At 39.3% G+C, this 12,945-nt stretch overlaps 1 protein-coding gene across 3 annotated transcripts; it reads left to right on the forward strand.

The window, feature by feature from the left end:
- The first annotated feature begins 1,108 nt into the window (after nt 1-1,108).
- On the forward strand, nt 1,109-4,732 carry LOC121783494 (protein PHOSPHATE STARVATION RESPONSE 1-like). 3 transcript variants are annotated; one of them, XM_042181585.1, is made up of 9 exons: nt 1,109-1,304; nt 2,306-2,726; nt 2,796-2,894; nt 3,256-3,451; nt 3,543-3,619; nt 3,700-3,739; nt 3,917-3,974; nt 4,048-4,117; nt 4,205-4,732. In XM_042181585.1, exons 2-9 carry the CDS (start codon nt 2,346-2,348, stop codon nt 4,529-4,531), a joined length of 1,248 nt encoding a protein of 415 aa, XP_042037519.1. In that variant the 5' UTR covers nt 1,109-1,304; nt 2,306-2,345; the 3' UTR covers nt 4,532-4,732. The 3 variants fall into 3 exon arrangements, with proteins under 3 accessions (XP_042037519.1, XP_042037517.1, XP_042037518.1); XM_042181583.1 differs by having other exon boundaries at nt 1,110-1,304; nt 2,306-2,894; XM_042181584.1 differs by lacking the exon at nt 1,109-1,304 and adding an exon at nt 1,330-1,454 and having other exon boundaries at nt 2,306-2,894.
- Nucleotides 4,733-12,945: the final 8,213 nt, after the last annotated feature.

Raw genomic sequence — 12,945 nt, forward strand, 5'->3', positions numbered from 1 at the left:
CGTACTCCTTTAATAGTTTATATTTTAAGGGAATGTGGAGTGCTTATTGTGATACCAATCACTTGTGAACCTATAAGAATAAATCCATCTATTGTGAATTACTCCATCAGTCTGCAAAATGTTGTCCACATTTGATTCGATATAGATTTTAAGAAATGTGAAGAAAGTGAGTATAAAAAGTTAGTGGAAAATGTGGTATTTATAGTATTTATGTAGGAGTATTAGTTTTATAATAGAATATGAGTTTAATTAGTCAGTGGAAAGAGGGCTCCGTTTACCAAAAATGAAAAAAAAGGACAACATTTCGCATACGGATCAAAATAAAAAAAATGGACAACATTTCACGAACGAATGAAGTTATTACTCCAAATATTAGTATGAGGGAAAATGTATATACACAAATGTATATACACATAAATCAGATCAAATGGACAAGAATTCCCACATAAGTCAGCTCCACTTATGCTGTTTTATTAATCAATAATCACTGATTAAACCAATAATTACCTAACCAGCTCCCCGCTTCCCACTTTCCAGCCGTAGATTTAGTAGTCAACAGCAAACAAGTCACCGCAAATCAACGGCCTAGATCACAAACAATTAATTGGGGTATTTGATTCGCCAAATTTGTATAGATTTTAAAATTTATCAAACATTTATTCTTATTTTACAACAGTCAAGCAACGATATCATTTTTAGCATTGAAATAGTGCCATATTACTAAATTAAATAATTTTGTTTTTTTCCTTTTTATCTCATTTTTCTTATCATAAATTATAATTCAACAAATATAATTACTTTAATTTAGTAATATACACCGTCATTAATGTATATATAATAGCATTATTTTGTTTAACGTGTGATACTGAGTAAGAATTTTGATTGAGTGCAAAATTTTGATTGATTGCAAAATGAAAACAAATCAATCAATAATATACTATGATTTTATACTATAAGATTTTGAAATCGATATGCAAAATCAATAAACTTTGTAAAATTGATATGCAGAATCAGAATTTAAACTCAAGAAATCGAAAATTAGCTAATAACCCTAATCCAAATAATGGGTATGATATACTCCTATATCTATAATAAAAACAATTTAATTTGACACAATTTAGACTCGTACATCTTTGCTTCAATTGGAAAGTCAGCAAGTCGATTACAACATCGGCAAGTTATAACGTTGGATTATCGCTGCAAAATTAAATTGATTTATAATCCAATTGTTCTCTTATTTATTGACGATTCATTTAGTCAGCCGCCACAGCAGCCGATATTCCATCAGATTCTTCCTAATAAAGGTTCGTTTTCTCATTTTCCTTGAATTCAACCCCCGTTTTTCTACCCGCGTTTAATTCCATATCTTCTTGTAATCTTTATCGTCTCTTTGCACGGTTTGATTGCATATGTTGCTGCTGATTTTGTTGAATTGAATTGGGTTGTCAATAATTGTGAGAAATCTGCTTCTTTTTATGTTGCCCCCTTTTTGCTATTGAATGTGAATTTCTTTTTAGTTGTGTTTAAACAATCCCCCTTTTCCAGTTTGCCCAAAAGATGGAATCTTTGTTGCTGTATGGGGAAAAGTGGCTAGATTTCTCAATCAATTTGTTGGATTTGTTGTATAAATTGGTCCTACTATGAAAGTTTCCCCTAATTGGTGTGATGAAATTGATAGTTTTAGATCTACTTGTGGATTTCAGAAGCTATATAGTTGGTTGATTTTGGTGGTTTACTGATGATAGAAAAGACATGAGGATAGTAGTGAGTTGTTACATGTGATTTTCATGGTTAAGGTTTGGCATGTTTCAATTAGGGTGGGATTTTGTAGGCTTTCATTTTAGTGCGATTTTTATCGACTTCATTTAGCTCTACATCACGTCTAAATAGCTTACCCGAGTTCTTGAAGTTCTTATCTGACTAGTTTTAAGCATTGGAAGTGTTTGTAGATTGATTACATACATTCACTTTAATGCCATTTTATCGATTTCGTTAGCTCTACATCGCATCTAGAACTCTAAATAGCTTACCCGAGTTCTTGAAGTTCTTATCTGACACGAGTGTTTCTAGTTTTAAGCAGTGAAAGTGTTTGTATATTGATTACATAGAGCCTCTCCCCTTATTATGTCCGCTAACGAGTTCTATATAAATGTTACATAGCACTTTTTTCGCAACATATCTCACTTAGAAGTTTGTTTATAAATTGGGTGTCAATGAAAGAAGTATGTGAAAGATTTATAATGGAAGTGATGATTGTAGTTTCTTTTGGCATTTTGTTATATTATTGACAAGTTTGATTTTTTAGGTTTCTTTCGGTGCTTACCTGTTTATGGAGAAAATTGAGCATGGCCCCTGCATCGTTTAAGAAGACATATGGTGAAACACAGTCAGCGAACATGGACGTTTCTGGAACTATGGTCAAATCTTTGCACGTTCTTCCTTCTCCTATAGAAGAAAATTTCCCCCGATTGCCAAATCCGCCTCAAGTTTTTTCTTCTGATTCTGGATGCCCTACTAGAATCCATTACTCCCCCAACACAAGTGGATCAATATGTTCGACAATGTATTCGTTGTCGCCAAAAGGTGGAGATTCTTTTATGGAAAATCAACATCCTTACTCGGTTATGCAGTCCACAGAGTTAGGAGACTATGCAATGGAGAACCATGATGTTTCCTGGAATGAGATCGAGAACTTTCTCGACGCTCCCTTGAAAATGGCGGACCAGGTTGGCCGAATCGACACATCTAGAGATCCTATGGTAGCAGAAGACCATTCTAAGAAAACTAATTGGCAGGAATGGGCCGAGCAGTTGATTACAGTTGATGATGAGACACTCGATTCAAACTGGAGCGATCTTCTTGTTCAGGGAAATATTCCCGAACCAGTGGCTAAGGTTTGTTTCTCTATACCATTGCATAGCAAAGGTAAATGGTGTTTGATGCTTTCTGATGTTAACTTGAATATAGTCTCATTTTTTCCTTGCTCTTCCGTGTCTACTTGTTTTTCATCTATTTTCACCATTTATTAGTTTTTCTCTTAGTTTTTGAGGTTTTCATCTAAAGCTAAGGACATTATAATTCTTGCTGAAACCAACACACCACGGCATTATTGAATTCTTGCACAACGGCATTATGTTTGTTTAGGTTATGCGGCTTATGCCATGTCTAATGCATACATGGCTACACAATTGCGTTAATGGTCTCGATTCTTGTTAATATTTCAAAATAATAATTTACTTTAAAAATGACCTCCAGCTGCCGGATCTGCCACATAATGCATCTTCACGTCAACTACAAACTCAGCAGCTGCAGCGTAATCCTGTGCCATGTTCAAATGATTTTCCAGCAGTAGGCTCTCCAACTCCGCCCTCAAATAAAGCACGGATGCGCTGGACTCCGGAGCTTCATGAGGCTTTTGTTGATGCCGTGAATAAGCTCGGTGGTTGCGACAGTGAGCATCTGTTTTTTTTACATATTTTCAATTTATGATATGATAATGATGTAAATAACAGGTTTAATTCCCAAAAAATCTTGAATTTCAGGAGCTACACCAAAAGGTGTTTTGAAGATCATGAATGTCGAAGGCCTGACTATCTATAATGTGAAAAGCCACTTACAGGTATGAGAAGACGTTCTTTTCTTCGAGATTCTGTTTTTTCTGATGCAAGGAAATTCTTATACTATGCTTTGGAATTTCAGAAATACAGATCTGCAAGATATAAGCCGGAATCACCAGAAGGTATGTACCGATGCATTCTTATTTTGCTCGATTATTTTCACTTCCATTCCATTTATTTGTTTTCACTTGGCACTTACTAAAATAAAGACATCGGTGTTGAATAATATCGTGATTATCTGATTGCAATGTCATATTTGGAGCGTGGATAATCGATTGTGTTATGCTTTTCATTGGCAGGAAATCCGGAAAAGAAGTTGAAGACTGCAAACGATATGACATCCCTCGACTTGAAAGCGTCTCTCTCTATCTCTTACTCTCCCTACTTTTGCAATTAAAGGTCAATGTCTCATATTTAACTTTGATGGCAGAACTGTGGGCATAACTGAAGCTCTCCGACTGCAGATGGAAGTTCAGAAGCAGCTACACGATCAACTTGAGGTACGTTAACGGTTAACCAGTGTCTGATTTAGTGAGGGTGACGGTAGTCATGTAAGGTACCATAATGTCAAATTCATATCCTTCCAGATTCAAAGAACTCTGCAGATACGAATCGAAGAACAAGGGAAGCGTCTCCAAGAGATGTTCGATCAGCAAAGAAAGCTGGAGGAAGTTAAAGGGAAAACCCCGTCCTCGAAAACGGATACACCTCAAACCCCAGTGAAACAAACGCGGCCTTGCATCGGCAACGACAAGCCAGAATCATCAGCATCCGTGAATGAAGTGGCGGCCGATGGCTGCGTTTCAGCAGAGGAGGATCAAAGTAAGGAGATGCCATCTGACAACGGCCGTGCATCCTCGGGACGAGCCAAGGCTAGTGAAACGGGAGCGCTCGGATCGCCTCATGAATCATGACAGATGCTCTTCTGAAAGATGGTGCTGATTGGGGATTCTTGATTCTGATGCCAACTAGAAACAGAATCTAATTTTTTTACTCGTATTTGTAGATATTTATTTTGACTGCAGTTTGAATGACAGTTTTCTTCATAAAGTGACTGTGTTTGTCTTGAAAAATTTGATGATGTGTTTTGGAATATAGTTTCATGAATTATTGTAGCTTGTACAGAAAACACAGAAAGAGGCATCAGTACTAGCCTTTTCAATTTGTGCTCTTTCGACCGGTGGCAAAGTCGATAGAGTGACGATTTCATGACTAAAAATGTCGCAATTTATAAGTGCAAAGGGGTCGTTCCCACTTTTAACACGGGGGTGTAATCGGGGGCAGACACAGAAAAGTTTTCTTGCTAACGAAAATTTTTTGAGTTTAAGAGCATCCACAACCGTGTTCTTGCCAGTGGCACGGTTGTGGGCCCGGGCGGTACTATTCATGCCTGCTCTCTGGCAAGAGCACAACACCTACAACTGTGCTCTTCCGCAAGGACGAGCACAATTAATTTAAAATTCAATTAAACAATAACATTTCCAAAATATTAAAATTCATTTAAAAACCACAATAAATATTACAAATGACAAATAAAATTAAACATTACATAATTAAAATCCTAAAAATGAAAAATTACATAATTAAAATCCTAAAAATTAAAAATTACATAATTAAAATCCTAAAAATTAAAAATTACATAATTAAACTCCTAATAAGACTACGCATCCGGCAGGATCAACCCCAATTATTTTTGGAGACCTTTTATCATGGTCTCGTGTGTTTCAAGTTGCGTGGGGGTCATAGATGACCTATCGGCCATATTGAGTTGGCTTAAGAGCATCCACAGCGAATTGTTCGGGGGTGGAGGTGGCACATAGGGAGCGGGAGCGGCTTCGGGAGTGGCTTCAGGAGTCGAGCCGCGACGACGGTTGGCCGCCGCCTTCTTCCTTCCTTGGGGGCGGCGTTGGGAACCGCTCGGTCCGGCGTCGGGGCTACCCAAGTTAGCTCTGGCGAGTTGGCTAGCCACTTCTTCCGAGCCGGAGTCGGATAGGGCTACCGACCTTGATCGTTTGGAGGAGCCGCTAGAGGAGGATGTTATGCCTCCCTTATACTTCGGGTGCGTCCGCGTCTCCTGCCAAACGTTAAGATATTTGAACGACTTACCGTTCATGGATTGGTAGGTGCTCAGCGCGGCGGTGATGATGTCGACCCCGCTTCGGCCGCTCCCGGCATTCCGGGACTCCTGGATGAAATAGCCGTTGAACTTGCCAATTTTTTCGTTGACTCGGCCGATGCAGTTGCGCACCATACTCTCGTTGCGCTCGATCGTTCCGGGCGGCCGGTTTGCATTGTACCGGCTAGAGACGCGCCACCAAAAGTGATCGCCGGATTGGTTCGTTCCAACCACCGCATCTTCGGAGATTTTCAAGTACGCCTTGAACAATCTTTCCATCTCCGCCGGTGAGTACGGTGTGCGGACACCGGCGCGAGATGGAGGAATCGGCATTTGGGAAGGGGCGCGATGCCTAGGCTCCGGTGTCCACCCGTAGCGCCCTTCGGAGGCACCTTGGTCGTCGATTGGGTATGGACGATAGCCACCCGGAACGGCCGAATCTTGGGTTTGAGGAGGGGCCGAATATTCCGTTTCCGGACTAGGAAACAGTTGTGAACCGAACCATTCGGGGTTCCAACCGTGGGAGCCCGAAGGGTTATCGTCTTGGCCGGACATAGTGATGTTGTAGCCTTGTAGGGTATGAGAGAATGAAGATGAAAATGGATATGAGAGAATGGAGATGAGAATGGATATTGGAGAATGATGATGAGAGTTGTGTAGTTTGATGTGAATTTTTGGGGTGAAATTGGGGGTATTTATAGATGAAAGTGTGTATTTTTGGGGTAAAAAAAATGAAAAAAAAAATGAAAAAGGTGTAAAAAACGGTTATAAACGGATATATTTTTTTGGGGAAGTGAAAATTTTTTTTTTTATCGATTTTTTTAATAAAAACCCGATTTTTTTTTTAAAAAAAAGTTTAAACACAACGGCTATGCCGTTGACGAATGGGAGCGCGACACGTGTGCGTCCGCTGGCACGGACTTGCTCGATACATCGAGCAGCGCCGTGCCAGCGGCGCGGCTGCAGCGGCGGCGGTCCTTCGCCTTGCCAACGGCGCGGACGGCGGTGGCGACTTTCGCCACCGCTGCGGATGCTCTTAATGGACAATTTTGGGCTTTGTAACCGGACGCCTCAAGGCTTGTTAGGTCATTTACAATTTACGTCCGTTATCTTGGATCTCGCGCTATTTTCCATTTTTATCTCTTTCTTATTTTACTATTCTTATTTATTTTGTAATAACACTATTATTGTCCAATGACAGGACGAAGGAAGTATAGTTTTAGTTTTTTGGCTCTAAGTGTAATTTAATACAATAACTTACTCTGACAAACAAATTAAATCAGAATGATTGTATTGATTACTACTAGTTTAAGTGGTTTTGTGTTAGTTTTTCCGATTCAACAATTTTATATCTTTGCTTAAAGATAATGTTTAAAAATGCAAACGTGCGTGTTCAAAACTTCTGATCGCAATTATGAATCTTAGAGCATCTGCAACGGTGGACGGACGACGTCCGTCGGTCCTCGTCTGCTGCTGGCACGGCGCTGCTCGATGCATCGAGCACGTCCGTGCCAACGAGCAGATGACGTGGCGTGCTGCGATTAGGCAACAGCATAGCCGTTGCCTTTAATTTTTTTTAAAAAATCAGTTTTTAATTAAAAAAACTGATTAAAAATATAAAAAAATTCCACTTTTCAAAAAAAATATATCCTTTTTTACCGTTTTCTACCACTTTTTATTTTTTTCCCCAAAAAATACACATTTTCATCTATAAATACCATCACTTTCACACCAAAAAATCACACCACATTCTCTCATTTCCATTCTCATCTACATTCTCTCATTTCCATTCTCATCTACATTCTCTCATCTCCATTTCTTCCACACATACAACATATTAATGTCCGGCCAAGGCGATCACCCTCCGGGCTCCCACGGTTGGAACCCCGATTGGTTCGGTTCACAACCGTTTCCTAGTCCGAAAACGGAATATTCGGCCCCTCCTCAAACCCAAAGTTCGGGCGTTCCGGGTGGCTACCGGCCATACCCAATCGGCGACCAAGATGCCCCCGAAGGGCGATACGGGTGGAAACCCGAGCCTAGAGCGAGGTCGACCGCCCCCTCCCAAACTCCGACTCCTCCTACTCGCGGTGTCCGCATACCGTACTCGCCAGCAGAGATGGAGAAATTGTTCAAGGCGTATTTATCAATCTCCGAAGATCCGGAGGTTGGCACGAACCAATCCGACGATCACTTTTGGTGGCGCATCTGTCGCTGGTACAATGAAAACCGGCCGGAGGGAACAATCGAGCGCAACGAGAGTATGGTGCGCAATGCCATCTACCGAGCCAACGAAGAAATTAACAAGTTCCAGGGGTATTACCTCCAGGAAGAGCGGTCGGCAGGGAGCGGCCGGAGCGAGGTCGACATCATCAGTTCCGCCATGTCGACCTACCAATCAATGAACTACAAGGCGTTCAAGTACCTCAACATTTGGCAGGAGACGCGGTCGCATCCGAAGTATAGGGGAGACGTAACACCCTCCTCTAGCGGCTTCTCCAAACGATCAAGGTCGGTATCCCTACCCGACTCCGGCTCCAAAGACGTGGTTAGCCAACTCGCCGGAGCTAACTTGGGTAGCCCCGACGCCGGCCCGAGCGATTCCCAACGCCGACCGCAAGGAAGGAAGAAGGCGGCGGCCAACCTCCGTCGCACCGCGACTCCATCCGGCGATGCTCCTGACCCTGATCCCTTTCGTTGTGGACCCTTTTGGCCCAACTCAATATGGCCGATAGGTCAACTATGACCCCCCTTGCAACTTCGATCGCACGAGGCCATGATATTGGGCCTCCAAAAACAATTGGGGGTAGTGCCGCCGGATGAGTAGTCTTCCACGGGGATATTTTTAGCTTTTAATTATGTAATTTTTATTTTTTAGGATTTTAATTATGTAATTTTTATTTTTTAGGATTTTAATTATGTAATTTTTATTTTTTAGGATTTTAATTATGTCTTTTTTATTTTATTTGTAATTTGTAATATTATTTTAGTTTTTTTAATAAATTTTAATGTTATGGAAATGTTTTTATTTAAAATGAATTGTGCTTGTCCTTGCGGAAAAGCACAATTGTGGGTGTTGTGCTCTTGCCTAAGAGCAGGTAGGAATAGTGGCACCGGGCCCAGAACCGTGCTCGTTGGCAAGAGCACGGTTGTGAGTCCTCTTATAATAATACTATAATGTTTTGATTTTTTGCCTAAATTCATTAAAAGTCAAAACTAAATTAAAGTCGCATAATGGAAGTAGTGCGTTAACTTTTGTACAACCTTTATGTCTTTTGGCCAAATATAGTACAAGTTGATTTTTCAATTATTTGAAAAGCCAATGGAAATACAGAATAACATGGCCTCATCAAAACTCAACCTCATTTTCATCTTAGCAACGGAACGCAATTTAGTTGGTAAGACTTCAAATTTTAAGTTGGTGTCATTGTAGAGTAAATGAGGAATGCATAATATTTTATTTTTTTCACCTTTTTTACATGTTTTCATTGATAGATATTAACATTTCCGAACAGTTCCATTTTTTTTAATCTCTAATTCATGATAGTAATATTTTTCTTCAACTAGGTAAGCTCAACCACTAGGTCATTCCAAAAAAAATTTTATATTATTAAATGATGCTCTTACTCTTATTTAGTATACTACATAACAAGTAAGCTAAATTAAAAAAGTGAAAATAATGATCTAATACTTCTAATGCTACCACATCTATTATTGTACTTTAGAAAAAGTGAGCAAATTAAATACTCCATAAACAAGTCAAAACGTAATATCTCCAACTTGAGAGTTTGTGCCTCCTAGGAATCGGTCCACCTCTCCTACCAAAGTCATAATTCAAAATAATTAAACCTACAAATCCCAATAACTACCAAGTCTCCACCTTTATTAGGAATAAAATGATCTTTCATGTATTTTAAATCCAAAAATATATTAATTTTTTTATATAAAATATTCATTGTTTGAATGGTAATACTATAGATTTATTTCAGCAATTGACACCCTCTACACGCAATAACATTACCCCTAAGCCACATAAAATTCAATGAAGTCACCTGAACAAAGAGATTAATTTACAATATATTTTGGTCAATTATTAATTAATCAATAAATAATGCACATACGTGTGTCAAAGTAAAACATCACATTAACGTATTTTAATATGGTGATGGTGATGGTGATGGTGATGGTGATGAGGACTTTGAAAATAACCCAAAATTCAAATTTGCTTTTCCCTTTGTGGAAAAATGTAAGTTGAAATATCAATAGTGACAAAATTATTTGTTACTACTTGTTTATTATTCCCTCTTGAAATATTTTATTTAAAATTATATATGTGTTATTTTCTTTCCCTCAATAAGTAAATAAATACATTAGATATGCACTGTATGTGCATGTGTGTTTTGATTAGTCTAAAAAGTAGAGTAATTTTCATTTTACATCTTATCTTTTGTGCTAGTGGTTGCTTCAAAAAGAGTTGTTTTTTCAAAAAAATGATGATACTTTTAGAAAAATAATGGGAAAAACTGACAGGAATTATGACAAAATTGCATAATATAGATGTGGACAAGATTGTGCTGACATTATAAATTATAATGCCTTATTATAATTCAAGAATATTCTTTCTTACATATTGTTTGCCAAACTAAATATACCTATTATTAATTTTTTATGTACAAGTTCAATAAAAAAATATTTATGTACCTTGTCACTGACTCAGTCAAATGCTTTTCCCAATATGTCACATGCTATGTTTGTATAGTAAGGGCATCATTAACCCCGTCCCCATTTTCGGCCCCAAGTCCCTCCACGTCATCATTCCTCTACAGTTGCGGCCCAGGCCCCAACTGCTGTAACCCTGCAGGTTGCGGCCCGGGCCGCAACTAATAAATGACACTATTCACAACTCCAACCTATTTAACTCGTAAAATAAAAAAGGCTGGAAATTTATAACACAGAAAATTTAATTTCATCGAATACTGCAAAATTACAACATAGAAATTTTAAAACTGAAAATAAAATACATAAAAACATAACGTCAATTCTGGAAAACATTGGTGCGAGTCCAAATTTCTTCGATTAGATCGGCTTGGAGGCGAGTGTGTTGTTCCTCTTGGCGCATCGCAGCTGAACGGGCCATGACATTGCGGATGTCGTGAGGAAGGCCCTGCACGGGCGGCTCAGTGACAACGTAGTTGCTCCCGGTGCTGGCGAGCGGATCGTCGCTCCACAAAGTGACGTTATCTTGCTCGTCCTCAACGATCATGTTATGCATTATGATACATGCATACATTGTGTCGGCGATGTTTGATCGCTGCCAACCACGGGCCGCTCCCTTCACGATAGCCCACCGCGCTTGGAGGACTCTGAATGCACGCTCGACATCTTTCCGAGCCGCCTCTTGCCTTTGGGCAAACATTGCCCTCCGATCGGTTGTCGGAGCTGTGATAGTCTTCACGAACACTGGCCATCGAGGGTAGATCCCGTCTGCCAGATAGTACCCCATACTATACCGACGGTGGTTGGCCGTGAACTCTACGTTCGGTGCTCGCCCAGCACACAAGTCGTTGAACAATGGAGACTCGTTCAACACATTGAGGTCGTTGTTGGACCCCGCGACACCAAAGTAGGCATGCCAGATCCACAATCTGCAATCGGCAACGGCCTCCAACACAATCGTGGGATGTGTGCCCTTGTGCCCGCTAGTGTATTGTCCTCTCCAAGCCGTTGGACAATTCTGCCACTGCCAGTGCATACAGTCGATGCTTCCAAGCATCCCCGGGAAGCCGTGTGCCCGCTCGTGCACACTGGCGTATACACATTGGAACAAGGGGGTACAACTGTACCCCCAAAATTTTGTGTATTAATACTATATGTAGTACAATATTCACAAAAATTGTTTGTAGCCCAATGGTAAGTTGCCTCTCACTCCAAGCTAGGGACCCGAGTTCAATACTCACTGAGCACATTTTATACTCTTAACTTTTAATTAGACTTTCTCTTCTCCAACTTAACTTTGTATTAATCTATATCATATCTAATTCAATTTTATTTTTTTCTCAATTCATATTTAAGTTTTATTAATTGTTTTGTTTTTAACAAATACGTTTATTAGTTTAACCACTAATTTCTCCTTTTTAATTTAATTATGTATTCTTTCATATTTAACTTTCATTAATTATTTGTTAATAGATACTTATATGACTAATACAAAGTATATTTTTTGTAAATTAAAAACAACTCAATATAAATTACTACTAAATTGAAATAAGTATTATAAAATACTCCATATTTATAAAACTAACTTCCTCATTATATTCATATCTATGGTATATTGCTAATTAACAAAACATGGATACTTGTATTTCAATTGAATAATTTATGTGGTACTATAAAATAGTTTATTTTTATTTAAAATGAAATTTTTTGATTAAAAAAAATAAAGACAAAGATTTTATTTAAAAAAATAATTGAAAAGGCATAACAAGGAAAATAAAAAAAGATTGGTCACATTTTGAAATTTTAAATCGTAATTATTTTTGCACCCCCAAATTAAAAATCCTGGATACGCCACTCCTCGTGCATGTCGACCAACTTCCTAACGTCGTCGGTCGTTGGCTTTCGCAAGTACGTATCCTTGAATGCTTCGACGACTGCCCGACAGAATCTAGCGAGGGACTTCCGGCCAGTAGGCTCGCTTACATGGAGATACTCATCGAACATATCTGATGTAGTTCCGTAAGCGAGTTGACGAATGGCAGACGTGCATATCTGCAACGTCGATATACTTTCCCGGCCCACAGCATCGGTAGTTTGGCAGAAATACGGGTCACGAGCTACAACTGCGTTGACAATGCGTAAGAACAACGGCCTCCGCATCCGGAACCGGCGACGGAACACCTGATCACTCCATCGCGGATCTCTAGAGAAATAATCCGTGAAAAGCCGCAAGGCAGCTTGTTCACGGTCTCGGTGAATATACATCCGGGTACGTGGTACCCGGGTTTGTTGTTCGTTCCAAGCTTGAATAACAGCTTGGTAGCGTTCAACTTTGTTGTTGATTTCTTCTTGGATTGCCGGTAGCGCCTCTGCTAACGACCGAGACATTTGATCTTCGAATATTCTTTGACGTGGAGGCATTTTTTCGAATTCTAGGAAGAGATTTGAAGTTGAATATGAAGTTGAATGTGTATGAAAATGGAGTAGTATTTATAG

The sequence above is a fragment of the Salvia splendens genome, chromosome 21, assembly GCF_004379255.2.
Source record: "Salvia splendens isolate huo1 chromosome 21, SspV2, whole genome shotgun sequence".
NCBI classification, from domain to species: Eukaryota; Viridiplantae; Streptophyta; class Magnoliopsida; order Lamiales; family Lamiaceae; genus Salvia; species Salvia splendens.